The 22,365-nt window shown below is 40.1% G+C and overlaps 1 protein-coding gene across 1 annotated transcript in view; it reads left to right on the forward strand.

Annotated features, from left to right (window-relative positions):
• The window catches only part of col24a1 (collagen type XXIV alpha 1), an 89,653-nt gene that overhangs the window by 13,120 nt on the left and 54,168 nt on the right, over window positions 1–22,365 (forward strand). Inside the window, exons 3-12 of the mRNA XM_023394530.2 lie at window positions 1,167–2,551; window positions 6,641–6,694; window positions 8,205–8,258; window positions 12,485–12,538; window positions 14,388–14,441; window positions 16,708–16,752; window positions 17,730–17,783; window positions 18,264–18,308; window positions 20,042–20,095; window positions 21,834–21,878. Coding sequence (XP_023250298.1) covers window positions 1,167–2,551; window positions 6,641–6,694; window positions 8,205–8,258; window positions 12,485–12,538; window positions 14,388–14,441; window positions 16,708–16,752; window positions 17,730–17,783; window positions 18,264–18,308; window positions 20,042–20,095; window positions 21,834–21,878 — 1,844 coding nt within the window. The remainder of the gene's footprint in view (window positions 1–1,166; window positions 2,552–6,640; window positions 6,695–8,204; window positions 8,259–12,484; window positions 12,539–14,387; window positions 14,442–16,707; window positions 16,753–17,729; window positions 17,784–18,263; window positions 18,309–20,041; window positions 20,096–21,833; window positions 21,879–22,365) is intronic.

Here is a 22,365-nt window from a genome sequence, read left to right on the forward strand (position 1 = left end):
TGTTTTTAAGCAGGTGAAATAAATAATAGAAAGTTGAAAGCTTTGCTCAGGTGATGCAGATCACGGGTTGAGATAAGCATTCAGTTTGCCCTCACTAATACAAACTCAAGTAACCCCTTGATGATGTAATGTCTCTGGATTATCAATGAAAATACCTCAAACTACCCCTGAGATCGCCTCACCGAAGGACACACACACACACACACACACACACACACACACACACACACATACACACACAAACACAGAGAGAGAGAGAGAGAGAAAGAGAGAGAGAGAGTAGGCTACACACCAAGACTGAAATAATGCCAGAGAAAAATAGAAGAGATCAGCTGGTGCAGACTCATGTTGTTTGCTCAGTCAGTCTTTTAAATGACTGACCCGTTTGTGATTCAGTTGACATTTACAATCACAGTGTGTGTCAGGTATCCTTGTTCCAATTTGTTGTGTTAATAATGACATTTTTTTTCTCTGGAACAACCGCTTTACTGACATGTGTGACACATGTGACACATTGCCCTCAGCGTAGTGATCTGTCTGTTGCTCTTTACACAAAGCCAAAACTGCACAGAATGTCCTCTTTGCTTTTGCCTGGCTGTGCTTCACTGTCAGCAGACTTCTTAGAAGAATAACCTGTGGGCATGGTAAAGAATGACAAGACCATTTGGAGGAAAGCTGCTCTCATGAATCTCTGGTGGCAGATTAATTAAAAAAGTCAGTGTGAACAGGTTTCCTATATTCTAATTCAGCCTTATCTGTCCCCTCTACACATCTGGGACACAGCTGCCTTTCTAGCACTTACCCCAAAAAACAGGGAGGAGTCACCAGCATCATGGGGAAACTGTTGTAAGAATATAACAACTGACCAGACTTTTTCTTCCTTAATCGTTTCATCAAAGATTGTTATATTTGCATGTTCAGCAAATTAATGACATAAATGTTTTGAATTAAAATTGTTTTATTCCAAGGAGAATGAATAAAACATTTTCAACACTTATCAAACCTAAAAGTGAACGGTGAGAATTGCAATAATATAGACAGATTTTTAATTTGGCCTTTTTAAAATTATGCTTTTTTAAAGAAACTATTTAACCAAAGTACAGTCTGCTTGCTTTGTAATCCAATCTCTGTATATTAAACTTACCCGTGTCTCCTCTGTTTTCCAGGAGTGGATATCCTCTATCGATTGGGGCTTACAGCTCAAAGCAGCACAGAGAATCCCTACGAGAAGACAAGCTCATCTTCGACTACTTACACCACTGCTCCCTCACATTCAAATTTTCCTTTGTCTGGATATGGGGTATTACTCGACTCAAACTCCCTCTATGAGGCTCCTGCAGGCAGTCTGTTCCCGCCGGAGATTGGCGAGGAGTTTTCTGTTGTGGTTAGTCTAAGCTCTTGGCGAGCAAACAATGCTTTTCTTTTTAGTGTTAAAGATGGCAGGGACAGGCTGCGTTTTGGCATTCAGCTGCTGCCACGCAGAGTGGTGGTTTACACTGCAGAGAAAGCCTCCATCTACTTCACCTACAACTGGCAGGATGGGCGCCAGCACCCTTTTGCTGTTGGTGTTCGTGCACGCTCCGTGTCCTTCTATGCGGATTGTGGGGCGGTGCAGCAGCAGGAGCACACCCTGGGGAGATCTCAGACACTCGGGGATTCTGGGGGTCTCTTCACTCTGGGAAGGATGAACTCCAAAGCGGCGTCGTTTAATGGTCGAGTCTGCCAGCTAGATATCTATCCCTCGGCTCAAGCTGCCGCGCACTACTGCAACTACCTTAAAAAACAGTGCCGGCTGGCCGACACTTACCGATTGCCTTTGCCACATCCCGAATTGGATATTGAGGCAAATGACCCCCCATCTAATCCCTCGACAAAGTCCCTTGTTGGAATAGCAGCTACCCATCATACCCCCATAAAAATCACGCCAGCTGTCAAACTGTCCCCAGGTAGTTCGGTCACACAAAATTCAGCTCTCAGCCCATCAGCGCAACCTCATCTGAGGGACCAGAGCCACATTTCCGCATTGGATCACCTTGCCCACTCCACCACATCTTTGCTTCAACCTGAAAGCCCCACCTTACCTGCCCTGAGTGGACGAGCAGCTCTAGATCTCACCTATAGCACAACTATCACCACTACCAAAAATGTGTTGGCAGGGAGTAGGGGCCAGGGGGACACTGATCACTCAGAAAACAGCACAGAGGAAGAGAGCAGCTCTGGGAGCCTGCAGACTCCAGATGCCACCCCAGGCCTGATTCCCCCAGTCAGGCAAAGTCGAGTAAAGGAAGGACTCAGGAACAACTCCATCACCAGCTCCAGGGACTCACGCTTTGGGTCCCAACTGACTCATCAACTCCTGGATACTCATCTGAGAGCCAATGGCACCACTTTATACCGAGAGAATCAGGTGGACACCTCAGAACATCATGATCTGGATGGCAGCTATGATGATGTTGACATGGGAGGATATGATTATGGATATGAGGAGCCAGACTTCTTCTACGACTATGAAGATGGTTTCCATGGCGCTAAGGGAGAGCCAGGTCCTCCGGTAAGTGACTGAATTTTTTGAATGACAAAAAGAGCTTATCTATGAGTGTTTAGTGAAGAGTTGAAACACAAGTTAGGAAATTGCTGTTTAGATCAAGTGGAAAATATCAGTACAAGGCAATCAAAACTAATTTATGGCCATATCAGTTTGACTGCTGTGTAAAATTTGGCTTTCTTATGCACGCCCAGGATATATAAAAAATATTTTGGCACGGCAGTGTAGTGATTTGGAGGTGATGACATGTCCAAGCACTGTTCTTTTTCCAGGCATCTACAGGTTGTTAAGATAACAGATCATTCCCTTGCCAAAATACTTCCAGCCACTTTTGCTCTTATGTTAATTCATCTGAAGGTTGGAGGTATATCCTGGCAAGAAAATATTAGCTGTCTATTCAGTTTCTATGAGTAAGATGTGTCAGTTTTTTCTATCTGATCTATTCAAACTTACAATTTATGTAATGATGTAAGATCTAGGATCAGAGATCAGGACTCATCTACCAGTTTCCGTAGTACTTCCCCAGCTATAAAGTGGCAGCAAGCCCCTGTCTGAGAGCCTGAACACACAGTATTATGAACATGATACGGTCTAAGCCAGGGGCCCTTTTCCAGTGGGTCACAATTTGGCAAAAAATATTAATAGATTAGATGGATTCTTTGTTCTTTTATGCTCTTATCTTAAACTGCTTGTATTTCTCAGTTACACTGACCACTTTGATGCAAGCATGTTTTGAATGTCTCACTCTGTCTCATTGCATCTATGTTTAAACTTAAACTGGTTTAAAGCTGGTTTACCTCCTCTAGGGAAGCGTTTCATTGATTGATTGATTGATTGATTGATTATTGATTGATTGAGCTGCCATGTACAGCAGTTCATTCAATATGCAGCTTCCACAAAAAAAAAAAAAATCCTTTTTTAGAAATTCCTTTAATCTTTGCTGCATCTTTGCTCAACACCAAAGAGGAAGTGTTTGGAAAACTCACAGTTCAGTTATTTTTTGTCTGCTTTTGAAAACAAACAGTAAAGTACGTTGAGAGACCTTTTATGTAACTTTAACAGTTTGCCTCAATAGTAAGATAAGATAAGAAATATCTGCACAAGATGGGGATCTGAATGGCCAGATCACAAGAGCAAGCATTGCAAACTAAAGATGCAACGATCTGACTTGTCTCTATATCGATTCTGATACCTTCACTCAGGAAATCTGCTGATACCAGTGGACTGTGTAGAATACATTCAGACCATTTTTATATAAGGTCACATGAAGCCAGGGGTTTGCTATGGCTCTAAAAACTGAATGCATCTTGCTCCAACATATTGAATGTAGCTTCTATAGTAGAAACAGCAAACTGAACAGTACATGAACACATTGATTTAAAAAAAAAAAATCTTAATGTGGACTGTCAGGTGTGGGGCCAATGCTGACCTTATTAAGCAATAAGCTGATAAATGGGGCCCAACACTAATAATGGTGGATTGAATTGGTGAATTTCTATTGCAAATATATGTCTCAAAAGGTACTTGACTGATGTGAGCTTATGCTCCTTATTGTGCTCTGAAGACTCTGAATTACACACTGACATTACAACCACTTCTAGGGCACTAGAAATACTAATGTCCAAGAGCACCTCCTCTCCGCTAAGGTTTCCTACTGTACTGTAGCTTTAGTGATGTCCCTCACTTGTAAGTCTGCCAATGAATAAATGTAATATAAATATAATACAATAGATTGTCAGCACATGTAATTTTTTATTTTGAGTTGTCTTCTAATAGGTTTAAGTTTTTTGAAAATCAAAATTTCACAATTAAGTCATGTTTTCACAATTCACTATCATTGTCATTACCACCTCAGCTATATCTGATTGTGTGGCACTAATGGGGGTTCAGACTGGTTTTCAATTTTCTTTTTTAAAAATTTGTTTTCTTTTATATGTGAAATGAACGTGACTTATTTGGATCAAGTTTGATTATTTGTGATTATTACAATGCTTCTGCAAATCAGAAGGAGGGTGAACGTGTGGGCCACAGTCAATCTTCACCTCCTTAATTTATTTACCCTCATGGTAATGTCTTTGCTTGATAACAGACCAGTTTCATGGTCTGTTATCAAGCTTACTTGATAATCGCACCTTGGTTAACAGTGCAGGGGGTATTGTTATTCAACTGAAGTTGAAGTCACACAAGTTAAAAAGATGATTCATTCTACCCTCCAGCTTTCCAGAAAATTGACTTCTTGAATTGACTCCATTGGGAAAGATTTGGCTCTTGTCTTGGAACCTCGGAAGAATGTGCCTCAGTTTCTTTAGGCCCTGTTGTTGTGGCGAAGGCGGCAGTGTGCTCACAGTTTCCATGTGTCTGTGTGTAGGAGTGTAGAGGAACAAACAGCTGCTTCTTTATTCATATGTCCCCCTGTGCCCATCTACTGCTCTGACAGAGGATAACGATGCTCCAGGGCACCCAATTTTAAGCTCTTGCTATTGCAACAATTCAGAATAGTGAATAGAATAATGAAATGCCTGTTTTGATCTAAACTTCTGATTACTGTACCTTATAGTGAGATCGTTTTTTTCTCTCAAGAAGATGGCATTGGGGAGTATCAGAATAGGCTGAAGAATAAATAGCTTCCTTGACCAGAAGGAGATTTGACTCCTGTTGACTTGGTAATGTTATCCAGTGATGCAGATTGCTGCTAAAGGGTGTAATCTTCAGTCTCTCTTTTTTGAAGTGAATTGACTTACTCTAACACAGTGACTGAAAATTTGCACTCTCAACTTTCAGAGTAAAATGATTTGTTATTTGTTATATCTGTTATTTCTGATAGTAACCTTATTAGTTTATTCAAAAAGCCATGTTGTCATGCCCTTTGCGTATACTGTAAGATTAAGAGTTGTATATTTTCTCATCAGACCCTATTTTGGAGGACACCAAGCCAGTCGTTATTGTAGATGTCTGTTTTCACTGTAGATACGAACTGATATGGCAGTGCCTTTTTAAGGAGGCCTTGGTCAGACCAAATAAGCTTCCAGCAATTGCAGTTAATCAGCAGCAGGAGTTATTGATGGAATGACCAATACAAAAACCTGATTTACCCTCAAAGGCGCTGTTTACTTGGTACAGTGACGGTGGATTTCCTGTGGTCTTAAAAACTTTGAACCTGCAACTAAAAATTAGAAATTTAGTCTCTGTACAACAGTATGAAAACACAGTAACACAAGCACATCCAGCAGAACAAGTGGGCCCTCAGCTTGGTTTGGTTCCAAGAATATGTGAGATAATGTACGTCTATCTCACTCAGTTTACACCGAAAATAGCTAATGCTAGGTAAAGGTATTCAGGTGTCCAAAGGTATTCCGTAAAGACCAGAGTTTTAAAAGAATGAAGTTGAGCTCTTAATTTTCTAAACTCTTTTTTTGGTTGTTTATGTTCGACTAGACTTTGGCAATCAACCTCTTTCATAGTTTATATGATATAATGTTTTATAAGCCGGATATACAAGATCAGACTCAGCGTTTTATTGTTCTGTACTGTACAGCAGTAATTAGGACTGGCTGAATATTATTGGTCATTGCCCCTTAATATAATCACATTCTGATAAAAAAGTCATATGCATTGAGGTTCACAGTTCAAAGTAGATATGTTTTAGAATCATAGTACTTTTCCCCAGCGAAACACTAAAAGAGACATTTGACATGACATGCAGTTGCACCATATGTTTCATGCCACATTTTCCTTTATCAAGGATTATGTTGGTTCCATCTGCTGACCAATGGCTGGTGGTATGAGTATCATCTTGAGAATGTAACTTGACTCTTATGCTCAGAGCTTTTCCAGTAGAGCGTTTAGTTGAGCACGCTTGGCTCCCTTCTTTGAACTTCATAGCTCTTGCATAAATATAGCACATACTCATCATTGCAGAGGTCTGGACAGTGAACTGCATGTTATTGCTTGCCATTATCATACTGTATCTCTCCTCTCACGTTCTCTCTCTCTCTCTCTCTCTCTCTCTCTCTCTCTCTCTCTCTCTCTCTCACTCTCTCACTCTCAACAACATTCCCATCTTTCTCTTGCTGCCCCTCTGTCTCTCTGATTTAGGGTCCTCCTGGTCCCCCTGGTTTACCTGGTCCTCCAGGAAAAAGAGGTTCTCGGGTAAGTAACCTGCATGAAGGTAATAGTACACAGCGAGCATATTGTAAAGTGGGTGTAATCTTTGGATCAGGAGGAGCATTTTTACCCTCTCAGTGTATGTAATCGTGGGATACAATTAAGAATAAGTTTAAGTTTAACTACCAGACATGTCTGTTCTCTTCTCTGTACAGTAGAAAACTGCACAAAGAATTTTAATTGGTAGACTGTTCCAAGATAATATGAACACAAATCTGGAAACTCATGAAAGGAAAGGGAAGAAAAGACAGCTGTGTACAAAAAAGTGCTGTTTTGTTTAGTTTTAGACTATTGTAACATAACACCACAGTATTTTGGTTTAATCACAGGGTCTCAATAAAGAAGTTATGGTCAGGTTGATTGTATTTTGTATTTTCATCTTCTGGTATGGCAGTCAGCAAGCACTGGCCAAATGAGTTTTTCCTGTATTTACTGTCACAATCCAACTGCAACTGTCAGGGAATAGGTGCTGACAGACATGTTTGTGGTTAATGTGATTAAACCCCATGCTTTGTAAAAACACGTGACAATTAGATTGTCTGCTTTGAGGATGCAGGCATCATTGCTTACTTGTCAGCACCTTTGGAGCATCAAGGTTGAGTGACCAAACAGTTCCAGAAGGACCAGCAGCAATGTCAGCGACACAGGTGTCTCAATTCTGATCTCGAGACTTCACAACTGCCACGGCTGTCATGATGCAATGCTGCGATCATGCCACAGGCCCTGAAGGCATATATAAACAGAACAACAGAACAGACACATTTTACTAAATGAATGTGGTATGTGCAAGAAAAAAGGCGTAGAAATAGCATTTTCAAGTTCGCTTCCTCTCCCCTCATAGCAGTGATTTGAGCTTAAACAGCCATGTGTTACCACAGCACATGGGTATTGGCGTTGGTGGGGGTGTATTGTATTAAGGTATCGCGAGACTATGGAAGACGTGTCCTTAATGTTAATGCTGTGTTTTAACAGAGAACATGACCGGCAGACTAGAAGGCAGATGGACAGGAAGACCAGCTAGTAGACAGAGAGAGGTGGTAAACGGTAAAACATGTCTCCTAGTAAAAGGCTTGGAAAGCACATGGCTGATACAGAACATACTCTTAAGTCTATAGGCTAACTCCTAAAGTAGAGACAGAGGGAGGCTTGAAATCATTATGTGGTGGGAAACTGAGGGCAGTGTGCGGTACTGTGGTTATGTCTCTGCTGTCTCAGCACAGAGCAGCAGACTTATTATGCTGCCTCTAATGGTTAACGTTATCAGACTGTAACCCTATGAAGCAGGGCATGCCATTTAGTGTGGGCATTTGTCATGGAAACAGACTGTAATTTGCTTTTATTGTAAGCAGTTCCTGAAAATGTCAGTTTAAGTGGTGAAGGTGGTGATAGATACAGTTATGAAATAATTTGTCTGTGTAGGGAGAGGGCTGATGCTGATTTGTTGTTGTCAGCAATACACCATTATTTAATATTGTGTCTGTCTGCATCTGTTCAGGGTCCCACTGGTCCACATGGAAATCCTGGACAGCCTGGACCACCTGGGCCCAAGGTGAGTGGCCCTTTCTCATGGTAATGAGACATAAACACCCCCCTGAGACTGTCAGACAGCAGCCTGGTTAGTATTTCTTGGTGTGGACAGGCCAGGTGAGTTCCCTCAGAGCTGGAGCCACCACCACTGAGCCTAAGACACCAGCTGCCATATTCTGCACACTCTGTCATTGCAGCTCCAACCTTGCATCTTTTGTTACTGGAAGTGAATCTTGTTGGTAAGGAAGGTGCAATCCATTGACAAAAGGTGAAATCCTTCATTTTAGTTTGTCTTTGTGTGAAATGACTGCCACTAATTATACAACAATAATCTTTTTAATCTTATTACTAACACAGATAATTGTGATTAGGACTATGGACGGAAAATTTTAAACAGTGACGTTTTACACTGATGCTGTGTCTTTTGCTTAGATTGCCACGCAAAACCTTTCTTTGGACATAATGAATAGTTTGTAAGTCAGCTACTGTTAATGCTAACACTGGCTATGTAGCAATAGCAAAACTCATAAATAGCTCCTTTAAAAAAACACATATGAACATTATATCTTGGTTAAATCAACAATACAAAACACCACATAAGGAAGAGGTTTTACTGAGACATTCCTAGTCACACAGTTGTGAATGAGCCAGTCATTGTAAAGCGTATTACAAACAGCTGATGCTGATCATCCGATCCAAGAACAACCTCAGTGGTCTGCCTGTACTACACTTCATTTACTTTTGTGATTTTACTTTCTGGTAGTGATGACATGTTCAGTGTCTGTCAAAAGATGACATCACAGATCTCAACATGTTTAATCAAGCTACAGGGAAAGGAAAAGCTGACAGAATAATTTTTTATCAGCTGGAAAATGCCCCTGGGGTATATTATGGTTGGTATAAGTCTATTTTACAGTGTTTTACGCACATAACTACAGTGGTTGTGTGTTGTGCTCTGAAGACTTCCAGACACTGTGACTTACAACTCAATACAGTGCATGAATGCACATGCAGCGCTGGTCCATAATTTTAAAAAACCTGAATGATACCCATTCTTGTAAATGATTATCAGCGTAAAACTGACAAATTACCATTAAACAAAATAAATAAAGGTTAACAGTTGCTCAGCGAATCAAGACTAACTTAAAATTTTTTGATGTCCGAAGAACAAAATGACAAAAACAATTTCACAAAGAATCTCCAAATCTCAGACTGTGTGCTAATTGCACAACGAAAAGGGAATGTTAAAAATTCTGAGCTATATATTTTACTGTTTATATTCTCTATGAAAAGCTATTGAGGACACAGTGAAACAGCTAATACTAGCTGACAAGTTGTGACCTGTTACTCACTCCTTTTGCACATTTGTTTGTGTGTGCTTCAGGAGGGGGTAGGGACTGAAGCGGTCAGGTGTAGAGGGGTGTGTGTTGTGTGTGTGTGTGTGTGTTTGTGTGTGTGTGTGTGTGTGTGTGTGTTTCAGGAGGCAAATGCAGCTCATGCTCGCCCTATAAGACCCTGTTATAGTGATGTCAAGTTACATCATTTATTATGGCTGAGACTGACGTGTTGTTCCCTAAAGAGCCAGTCTCTGCTGCCCTGAGTATGTGCAAGTGGGATAACACCCAACACAGCCATATGTAGGAAAGCATGATAATACTGAACCAGTGTATTGTCCCAGTGTAATGTAAAAGACTGAAGGAGTCATGGATGGTTGTTGCCTTATGACATACCCCTTAGCCTGGATCATTGTTTCCTTGGTTTTTGCTACAGGGCATAATTATACTAGTCCTGCTCATTAGCAATGACACAGACTTCAGTGGAAAAAAGAAAAAAAGCATTTTTTAATCTCTGATAAGCTTCTCCCAGCATGGGACCAGATGTAAAGGATACATTGGTTCAACTAAGCAAGGATGTGGGTAGCTCCATGCAGATGGTTGTGGTGACTGTGGTCCTGACTGGCTACCACAGAGTGGCTGCATACACAGTGCAGTCAGTGGGGGAACAGTCATGCTATAGGATCAGAAACCATGGACAAATGGTTGTTGCTGCCTCCTTTCCTTTGTCTTTTAATGTGAAACTTTTTGTTTATTAGTGGATAGCTCTTTGCTTGGAATTGTAGTTAATACATAAATAGCCAAAGATGAGACAAATGTATGAGTACTTTTCATTATGGTCTCTTCGCCTACCTCTCCCAGCACACATAAAGAGAGGAATGTTCTGTTTTCCTCCTTGATTAGTCAAACAGCACAGGGAGATAAATGGATTTATTCTGTGTCACCTCTGACCTTGCTGGGACACTATGCACATTTGGCTGAGGGCCTGTGATGGGTTATTATGAAATACAGAGCCGCCTGCTTGCTCGCTGTTCCTTCAGCCTGTACACCCACATTCGTGTGTACACATACAAAACCAACATCAGTGTATCTAACACTATAGTGACCTGAGTGAGTCATCCTCGCACCCCAAACCTCTTTGTGGAGGTGGAATAGGGATTGAGAGACTCTTTGTCTCAATTTGGAAACTATCTCCTCTTGAAATGTGTTTGGTTGCTATGAAAAATACAGAGGAATATAGTCCCAGGTGCTGAGCTTAGTTGACATGTGTTTTAAGCACAGTCTGAAATGTTGTGACAATGTGCTTGCAGGACTTGAAGAGCCTTTCAGTCTGCTTCATGCACTGCTGACTTTTTTTTCAAACAGTAAGAAGCCCTGCTTTTATGCTGTAGTAGACTTTCTTCTTTCCCACCCTCAAATTGTGTATGCCTCACTGGCTTTCAGTCAAAACTACGGAAATGCTCAAAATCCATGGGTAAAACCTATTTGGAGTGGGTACATATGGCTATTTTATGCAAGAAGCTGCAGTGTGTTCATAAAGGCAGGAACTGATATACTGTAGTAAACTATATAAACAAGTAAATATAATAAACTATATAAGATGTAGATGTCACTGTTTAAATTTCTTGACATTTTAAGTCACTTCAAACTTGAAAAAATATAGGATTAAGTATCCTCACCGTTCTTAGTCACAAAATTGTGTGTTTTATTACCATGGTTGGTGGAGAACTGTTTATAGACTTTTCTTCGAACTGCAACAGCTCCAAGTTAGAGATGAATAACGGAGAGAAACAATCAGAAAACAAAGTTGGTCTCTTCAAAGAAAAAGTAGTGTTTGCATTACAATTGCCTTGCCTTGAAAAGAAAAATAAATTTAATGTAAATTAAAAAATAAACAATATACAGTGGAATTGGTTTGCAGTGATCATATCTGTCCAGTTGAATTTGAAAATGACAAAATGACATAAACTGCACTGTGGCCATCTTCTTTCTCCAAGCCTACTTTAAATGGTCAGGGCGAAAGCATTACTCGCCACTCATGCAACGTATCTGCTGCTGTGAGAGAGTGGCGATGATAATTATGACTTTTGCTTGGGTTTTGGGACTAGAAAAGTTCCCAAAAATAAATTGGATAATAGTAATAGTAATAATAATAATAATAATAATAATAATAAATACTTAAATGAGCTATATGTAAGTTTTTGCTGTTGCCACATAGCCAATGTTAGCATTAACAGTTGTTTACTTGCCAGTCTCAAAGACACAAGAACAAGTTCAGCATAAACTTCAATTCTTTACTCACCAAGAGCTGTCTAGCTGAGGAAAGCAACGCCAATGTTAACTCTTGTTTTGCTTGTATTTCTATCACTTTTCTTCTACTTAAGTAGGAATGCAAACCAGCTAGACCTGACATAGCCAGCCCATCTTATCATTTTCAAGTAGTGAGTCACTATAGCATCCAGTCTGCCCTCAGTCCAACATGAGAGGAAGAAGTAGTGCTGCTCTGAGGACGTATTCTAAACTCTTGTCTTGTAAATGTAACGATGGCTGAAGCTCTTGGTGAGCAACAATTACCACCACCATCTCTTTAAGAAAACACATTCGGTGGCAGAGAAAACTTACATGTAGCTTCGTTAATGAGTTGTGGTTATTTGAATAAAATAACAAGCTTTAATGCTGGTAAGGACATTATATTTAGCCCATAGTTTATTTCTGATTTGGCCTGTTGATATGAAGGATATTGAGAAATGCATTGAGAAATGACTCCTCAGAAAAATAAATCAATAACATAAAAGGTCAGGTTATGTTTTAAATAACCATAATTAGTAAAAACTGGTGCTGCTAGTAAGTGATGCATTATAAATGAATTTGAGTCTTAAGATGTCCTCAACTCGTGATCCTGTTTCTACTCTAGGGTTCAAAGGGAGACCCCGGACTGTCTCCAGGCCAGGCTCCACCAGGAGAGAAGGTAAGAAATCTGCCACCAGTTTCTACATCTGGCTCCTTCTTCCTCTGTTCTCCTTTCTGTTTCCCTCGGGCCATCTTATTTTTTTCTATTTCTTCTTGGCCTTTCATGATTGTATATCTTATGTGTTCTCCCTGTCTTTCACAAAGTCTTTATTCCTTTTACAGCGATACTTCTCTTGAAACATTTTACCTGAGCTGGTACTAATGTAATGCATTTATATAGTGCTTTTCTAGTCTAAACGACCCTCAAAGCATTTTACACTACAAGTCACATTCACACACACATTCATACAGAGCTTCTATATACACAGCGCATCTCTACCACACATACAGTGATACACCAATAGTTTATTGGTGGTAGTTTGGGGTTTAGTATCTTGCCCTAAAGCACTTAAACATGCAGACTGGAGGAGCTTGGGATCAAACCACTGATCTTCCAATTAGTGGACCACCCGCTCCACCTCCTGAGCCACAGCCATCCAATCTTCACAACATCAGTGCTATCATAACTCTGCACTAATTGCTTCTTTCTCTGCTGTGGATTTCATTAATTAGTCATTGGAGCAAAATGTTCAGAGAACCATCCAAAACTTGTTGGTTCACATCAAACGGTATTCTTGTTTATAGTGAGTAATAAAGACTGTTTAACAATTTTTTCATACTATGAGTCACTAACGACTCAACACTTAATAAAATTTGTAATTTGTTGTTGATTAAAGGCAGATCTTTTTTATTTCATCTGATAAAATGTTTTCTGAATAATTTAGTTATTTCTTTATCAGTGAGGTTGAGGGTCTGGTTTTAATTATTCCCCTTAAATTGTTTAGCAACTTCCTCTTTCTGCAATTCATTTATCACTGATTTGTCTGGCGTCATCACAGCTGGTCTCTCTTACTCTCTAGTCTCTCCATCATTTTCTTTTTTTCTACCAGCAGCATCAAAATAAGGTTTTTTCTGAACAGCACTGCTAAAAGTCTTGAACTAATTAAGCTCCAAAAGTATCTGCCTTAGTTTTATTGCACTTTGCACTCATAGAAATCCCCTAAGAAAAACTGTAAATTTCTCGGTTCAGATCCTTTCTGGAATAGCCATATTAATGGTAAATTTCACTTAAAACCAACTACATGCTGTCCATACAATATTTGTCCAACTTCACCTTGATGTCATCTTCAAAAATGATTGCAGACCTCTCATCACTCTTTGAAATGTCTTTTGTCATTGCATCTTTACACCTCTTATAGAAATAACATACTCATTCATCCTCTCACATCACATCTTATCTGATTTTTTCAGAATAGCCAAATAAATCATCAAATATTTATTTGTTTTGGTCATGCGCAGTTAAATAAGGCATTTTTAATATTAAAAGATAGTACACACTGCCTAAAGTTCCAAAAGCACATTTAAACTATCCATCCCTCTTATCCATGACTTTTTCTGCTTAAGAAGAAGAAGTGATCCTTAGTATTTTGAAATGTTGCAATGTCATTCATCTGAGATTAAAAAAGAAGGATTAATGAGCTTTTGTGCTGGAAAATTAAGATTTATCGATTAACCTTTTCCACTGCATGGTACTGGCTCAACTTGACTTGACTCTACTTGCCGTTTTGGTTTTCCCTAGGCAGTTGTTGATAGTATCTGGTTGTAGGGCTGAACAATATGCAAAAACAATCATATTACTATTTTGACTTATGGCCGTCATAATACAATTGTAAAGCTTTTGCAATGGAATTAACAGATTGCTTTTTGCAAATGTCTGTAATGTCTTTAATCTCTTTAATGATGGTGTGCATTGCATTCCACTTTTTTAACAAGTATCATGTTACTCTCTCTTTCATTTGTTCCAATAGGGTGACAGAGGTCCACCAGGTCTGCCTGGGCCAGATGGATTTCCAGGTCCACCGGTAAGATTTAATATGTTAAATTGTTTGTGTTTAAAATCAGCTGATGCTGAAAAAAGAAGAAGGCTTAGAAGACTTAGAATCTGTCAGAAGCTATTTTTGCATGACATGACCAAGTAATTCAGTTTGCTGTTGAATGGGGTTTTAAGAACTTTGATTTTGCTCTTTATATTTTACTTTTAAAGCCGCATTTTTTTTTTTTTTAAACGGCACTTTACTGTTGTCTTTAAATCCTCTGTATTGTGGTGGGACAACAGGAGGTATTGCACATATATTAGTTCATACAAGATAATGATTGAATCAAGAGTAAAGTTGAAGAGTTGCATACAAACACAAACATATATATATACAAATACACTTTTGCATACACACACACACGCAAAATCAGTGTTCCTACTGTGTTCACCCCCAAGTGTTAGCTAGAGGCCCCAAAAGCCCTTTAATGTGGTCAGTATTGGGTTACCTGGTCAGACAGCCTACAGCCCACACTGCTCTCAGCCTTCTCTTCAGTATTTCTGTCCATCTTTATCATGATATAAAGAAATATTTACATGTATATCTTTCATATTTTTCTTGCTATTTTTTCTTCTTGGCTTCATATGCTGCCATCACTGTATCTTCTTCACTGTCTTTGCATTCCTATGTCCTGCATATATCTGTGTTGCTGCTGCTCTCAGCCAGAGCTTCAGAGCTGGCAGAGCTTTTGGGGTGTTTTTCTGTCTCGCTTAAACATGATAGGCTTTAAGGTCAAGGTCAAAGGTCATCCAAAAAAGGAAAGACACCCTGCGCAGTGTCAGGGGGTCAATGACATGCACAATATCCCATGCCTCCTCAGGTCAGCAGTTGTCATGCCTAAAGGAGAATTTCATGGACGCTGCTATCAATAAAAAGAATGGCATTCTTCATACGTCAACCACTATGCACATATTCACACACATGCTCATGCCCTATATCTGTTTATTCAGATTCCTTTTGACACTCTTTTGCATTCATTATCATTCATTATCACAACAGACTTCAACATAGAGACATCCTCTATAGTAGGTCAGCTTGCTGCCCACATGGCTTTGTCTATATTGTTGTCCAGGTAGCCCCTTATCGAAGCTCTTGAGTCCTGTCTCCACATAGCTGGCCACCACCTGCCTCCCAGGAGGCCATCCCAGTGTTTGCAGTAGCTGAACCTAATATATCCAACACATGAACCGAGCCCCGTCAAGTATTTTCAGAGGAAATGACTGGCTTGGGGCCTGTGCTCTTTATCCCCAAGTGGATTTTTTATTGAGTGTGAAGGTTCATGTGGCACAACCTCGGAAGCATACAACAGAGTCAGTTGTACTGTTCAAGACAGTCTCTCGCTGCCCCAAAAAGATACTGACCTGGCCCTGACCTTGTTTTTGGGGGCCACAAACATCTTTTGTTGATAATCATGTAAAAGGGAAAAATCTCTGATTTACCGAACAACAAATCCTGTTTATTTTAAAAAATATGAAGTTAGAATGAGTTTTTTAATCGTGTAACTTTCTTTTCAAACCCCACCCATAAAGACCCATACAAAATGAATGGGATAGTATGATTATAATGAGCAGCCTTCTCTGGAATTTAGACTAAAACATTAAAAACACATGTCACAGCACTATTATCACCTACTGTACATCCTTAGCACAATCTTATCTAATGCGCACATATACTATAGACAGTACAAACCATATACATTTTGATACTGACCATCAAACACATTTTGAAATAGCACCCATGTATGCATGGGCATTTTCAATCAGAATTAGCCTGCTAGCACCCCAAATCACACCATCCCAGCATTCTTGGACCTTTAGAGGGGTACCATAATGCTGCCTGCAGGTAAAAGGATACAGAATATTCTGCCATTTGGTATTCATGTACTCGGCAGGGTGAATTGTAATCACTTTGACAATTCCTTGACTATTCATAAAGTACCATTATCAAGTCAAAAATTTAATTTGATCCGTTATTATGATCTAACCTAGTGTCATTCCCTTCAGCCCTAGCTGTACTTTGTGTTTTTTGCTATGTTAGCATGCTTACATGCTAGACTAAGGTGGTGAAAATGTTAAATGTACCTGCAAAACATTAACATGTTAGTATTGTCATTGTGAGCATGTTATCATGCAGATTTCAGCTCAAAGCTCACAGAGTTGCTAGCATGGCTGTAGACTCCTAGTGTTATTTCTATGGTGTTTTTTTTTTTTGGTTTAAATTTACTAAAATGACATTGTTTTAATCAATTTTCAAGGGTCCTAAAGGTTATCCAGGGCCACCTGGACTGCCAGGAGAACAAGTAAGTATTCTCTTGTGTGTGTAAACAAGCCAAAAGTTTCATATTGCCAGCAGCTCTTATTGGCAGCACTCTGAAAGTTGAAAATTGAAGATGCATTCTGTGATACAGTAGCGCTGATGCTGCTGTTCCGTGTCACAGTGTTCATACATCAAAAATTTATACACAACAGGATTAGTCTATGTACTGCACATATGTATGGCACCAACCTATGACTCAAAGAGACCACGCCCTCTATTATGCATAACTTAAAGCCTTCATAAAGTTTAAACGTACAGTTGTCATGAAGGGTGAAATTAGCAATAGAGACCAAAAACATTTTTTGTACCAGGTTGTAAACATGTTTATTTCTGCTCTAAAGTTGGGCATTTTAACATGAGAGTCTATGGGGATTGTCTCGCTTTTGGAGCCAGCCTCAAGTGGCCATTTAAGGAACTGCAGTTTTTGCCACTACACTGTTCACAGGCCCTCTACAAGTCCACATCAGAGGGCTCCAAGCATAGAGGTTTAACAACAATATACAACCCTCCCAGATTTATTGTGGTTCTGTCAGATAGTGATGATTGTAACTTTTCTAGGTCTGTGGTCTATTATAGTAATATAAAAATTATAGTAATTATTACTGCAACTGATGATTTTTTTAAATTGTGCTGGATAAGAGCATCAAATGTATGTTTAAAGTGTTAAGTATCATTTTAACAGCAGACTGAAAGAACAGCAGAGTGAGCCAGTAAGGGGGGTTGGGTGGGTTGGAGGGGTGCAGAAAGGTACAGTTAATAGACAGGGTTGTCCTGGAGGAGGTTGTCCAGAAGGAACAGTGCTTGTTTTATTCCTCAGTTGGCAATGCTGGTAGAGGTCTCTGTTTCTCCTCTTTCACTTTATCCATCCATCTAATCTCCCTATTCACCATTCACTCTCTCCGTCTCTCTCTGTCTCCCTCTCTCTCGCTCTCTCTCTCTCGCTCTCTCTCTGTGTTGCAGGGCATACCAGGACCTCCTGGGGAAGCTGGGGCTGCAGGTTACCCTGGCAGGCAGGTGCAGTGAAAAATACAAAAATACGCTTCCAGTTCCTCCACGTTCCTCTGAGATTCTTCATTGCTCTACTAAGAAATCCACAGACAATAAGAGAATATACAGAAAAATTAATGATAACCGCATGATGTACAGTGCTTTCTGCTTTTGTATGCACATTTCTTAAATTTCTTTTGAATTAAGTGGTAAACAATTCCCACTCCAAAATAGAGGTTTACAATGAAATACATAGATTAATGAGTTTAATTTCCTGTTTTTTTCATGTGTGCAGTCTGTGGACTTTGAGCAGTGTGGATGAGGAAATATATAATGCAACTTGAAGTATAAAAATGTGTTTTCTTTTAGCTCTTTTGTCTCTCTGCTCTGCCTCATATGAGGCCCATTCAAAGTCTGATGTGTTTAGGTTTGCCTACCATGTTAAATCACTGAGCTTGCGTGTCCTGTGACAATGGGTCCTCCTCACCAGTCTTTGCTTTGTTGCAGGGCTCAGCTGGGCCAGAAGGTGACCCAGGGCCTAAAGGTGTCCGTGTAAGTACCAATAGCTCTCCGCTCTCATTCTGCCCTCTTTTCATCAGCAGCAACACTTAATTTCCTGAAAGGATTAGGACAGCGTCAGGCCCTCAGCCTTGCTCAAGAGAGACTGCTCAGGGTCTGAGTTAGATTTCTGTCATACTGTCTGACAGAGACATACTACCTGATTTAAGAATGCTTGTGGGGGCTGGTCCAAGCTCTGGGTTGTCTTTATGAAGGCTGACTGGTTCTTCTTACTATGGTTCATTCCTCAGCAAGTAGTAATGCCCACAGAAGAGGAGAACAGAGGAAAGAGGAAGAGGATGGAATACAAACAGATGGGAGTATGAAAGTATGAAAGCTGAGGGAATGAGGTCAAATGAGCTAGTGAGAGAAGGGACTTAAGTGGAGCATTGCAGCTCATAGAAAGAGGATAGCTGGGATTACAGTGTCAGACTGAGGCAGGCACTGTGGAAAAGAGCCACCAAGACAGACAGTGCACTGATAAGGTAGAAGTGTTAGAGAAAGAAAGAGAGAGGGTGGGACAGTGCTGAACAAATGACTTATACAAACCAACTGCGTCTTAAGCCAACTAACATAAAGACTTGATGCCAATGTATTGCTACAAAAAACACAATCGTCCAAAATGACAGTATCTGCATACAACTGTGTGTTATCTTTAAAAAGGGCAGCTACTAACAGCTTTCACATCTGATATTATGGAGCTATATTTTGGATGTATGTTAGCCTATAGTGCACAACCAATTACGATATGATAGGCCTATAATTGTATTATTTGTCACATCAGCAAATATTTGAGCCCCTCAAGAATCTACAATGACTTTCATGTGTTTGATTAATTCACTGCACGTGTTTCATAAATCTAATGCACCCTTGTCCTGAAACAGTTAGCAAATACCACAGAATGGTGGGAAGTTCCATTTGAAACGTCTGTGTGTAGGAGGTGAAAGAAAGGGGAAGAAATGTCCTCACATTGCTACAAAAATTGTGTTGATTCATGGCACAGACACTGGTCCTACCAATACTGAGCAGCAAGCAACTCCAATGCACAACATGACACTCTTGATGAGGTTGCCATCATGTGCAACTATTTGAAATACAACCCTAATGTCAGTACACTCACTCCAGATTAAGATTTTGGCCACATTGCACATTTAGCTTCAATGACAAATGCTGAGAGTGTGTATGGACAGAATAACTCACACCAGTCAACCAAATATTTCTCCAGTATTTCCCAATAGATATATCAGGACAATGCAGAAATCCAGAGAATACATATAGAAAGGTTAATCAAACTCCTGTGACAGTATAATCTGCTTTTTACCCCGTTAGCAGGGTTTATGGATAGGAATATCGGTTTCATTTGCTCTGTGTGACCAGACCAAAAAATTAATGCTTCTACTAGCCATACTGCTGTGATATGGTATCAAGTCCAAATGATTTTGGTGACCAGCCTGATATTTTGAGATTGATTGATAATGTTACAAAAACACTTACTGTTAGCCAAGGTGAACAATAATTCCTTTGCTGCTGCTCTGTGACATTAATCATATCACTATTTCATCATCACAAAGTTTAAAAGCAATGTGCAGTGTTCATGCCAAAACTGATTTCCTTGATGCCAGGTTGGAAAGAAGTATTATGAGAATGAAATACAGTATTGCATAACAAATGTGGTTTTGTGGTAATATTCAGGCAATGTTGTGATATGACCTATTTCTAATTTCCAGGGTTTCATTGGACCTCCTGGTGTTGCTGGGCCACCAGGGCTGGAGGGGGAAAAAGTGAGTTGAGATGTTTGTGTATATAAAGCATGTGCCTTTTTAATCACAATTAAATGTTCCTGGATGCATTTTTCATTCCTACTGTTTTTTTTTATCTCTGATAAATCCTTTACTCCTTGTCTCCTCCCTCCTTTTTTGCTCCTTCCTTGTCTCATACTTGCTACATCACTGACTGAGGTTTGATAGGTGTCAGCTTCCATGAGACTTTTCTTTTAGCACTTTGCACTTATCAACATTTTGTAGTCAGCTCTATTCTAGTATATCTTGATTTACACCGATCAACCAAAATGTTAAAACCACTGACAGGTCAATAACACTAATTATCTTGTTGCAATGGCACCTTTAGGCGGCAAGTGAACAGTCAGTCCTGAAAGTTGATGTGTTGGAAGCAGGAAAAATGGGCAAGCGCAAGGATCTAAGAAACTTGCCAAATTGTGATGGCTAGACGACTGGGTCAGCCTGGATCATCTCCAGAACAGTAGACCTTGAGAGGTGTATGCAGTGGTCAGTACCTACTAAAAGTAGCCCAGGGAAGGACAACTTGTGAACTGGTGACAGAGTCAAGGGTGGCCAAGGCTCACTGATGTGTGTTTGGAGTGAGGGCTGGCCCATGTGTTCCAATCCCACATAGAGCTCCTGTAGCACGTATTGCAACGTATTGGGCTGCATAACCCCAGACTGGTGAGGGTGCCTCTGATGACCCCTGTTCACCATTGAAAGCGCCACCAATGGGCAAGGATGGATGGCCAGGTTGTGTGAGTGTTGTTTACCGGGGGAAGCGATAGCACCAGGATTCACTGTGGGAAGAAAGTGAGCTGACAGAGGCAGTATGATGGGTCCCGGCATTCTTGTGGATTTTACTTTGATATTTACCACCTACCTAAACATTGTCGCAGACCAAGTACACCCCTCCATGGTGATGGCAGTGTCCTCTTTCAGCAGGATAATGCACCCTGCCACACTGCAAAAATTGTTTGGGAATGATTTGAGGAACATGACAAAGAGTTCAAGGTGTTGCCTTGGCCTCCAAATTCCCAAAATCTCAATCCAATCAAGCATCTGTGTGATGTGCTGGAAAAACCAGTCCAATCCACGGAGGCCCCTCCTCGCAATTTACAGGATTTAAAGGGTCTGCTGCTAATGTCTTGGTGCCTGATATCACAGGACACCTTCAGAGAGCTTGTGAAGTCCATGTGTCAACGAGTCAGAGCTGTCTTGGCAGCATGTGTGGAACCTACACAATATTAGGCAGGTGGTTTTAATGTTGTGGCTGATCAGTGTATGTGCTACTAACTTCTCACAGATGTATGTCAGCACAGTCATTTGTTAATACTTCTGTCCTATCCTTGAGGGTATTGGGCAGAAGTAAAATGTCATTGGTAGCAGTTATTTAAATCTTTAATTCACAGCTTTAAGATTATTAAGTTACAGAAAAAAAAATGTGGGGAAAATGAATGACATCACTCATTCCTTCATTCCTGTGAGATTCCAGTCTCAAGGAAATCTGGTCATTATGGCTCTGTTGTGGCTTGCTGCACATCAGTGTGGTTTCTGCCAACGGAACTTAATTCAATATGATGAAACAGATATAACTTGTATACTTACTTACTACTCCTTATAGCCTGTTAAAGTCTCTTAATTTCAGAGAAATCTGTTCCTGCATCACTTCCCTGGGAACAACATCATGTCATGTCCCACATTTGAGTTATTTATCCCCTTTTTTTTTTTTTTTGTCTAGGGCATTCCTGGTCCTGTTGGAAATCCTGGCCCCAAAGGAAGACACGTAATAATGAATCACTTGAGATTTCTGCTACATTTTGAAGTTGATTCTTCAGACAAACTATAAACCTATGTACCATTTGTCAATAACTATGGGGAGCCATCTGCAGGCATGATTGTCCGTGTTATCTCATCTGAAAATCAGGGAAATTGTAAGAACTGATTAAATGCTCTTAAAACAGCTTTACATGACTTCCAAAAAAAGCCCCAAGGACATCAAAATAAGATTAATTTGTGTGCTGCATCTGTTGTGAATGTGCTAAAGCAGCACAAGACTAAGGACCAATGGTTAAACAGCATACAAAGAGAAAAGCCGACAGAAATAACTCCTTTTAAAGGATTTAACACTGTTCAACATGTGGCAAATCACATTGGAGATGTTGCCATGTATTTTGGCATAGATCCTGCAATGCCAAGTTTGTTCCAGGGTGGCACTGAAAAAAATTACAGTTAGATTAAGATAGAGACAGATGGAATGTCTAGGTTGGGCC

This window comes from Seriola lalandi, unplaced genomic scaffold (genome assembly GCF_002814215.2).
Source record: "Seriola lalandi dorsalis isolate HSWRI2012SDOR001 ecotype SW California unplaced genomic scaffold, Sedor1 jcf7180002054949, whole genome shotgun sequence".
NCBI classification, from domain to species: domain Eukaryota; kingdom Metazoa; phylum Chordata; class Actinopteri; order Carangiformes; family Carangidae; genus Seriola; species Seriola lalandi.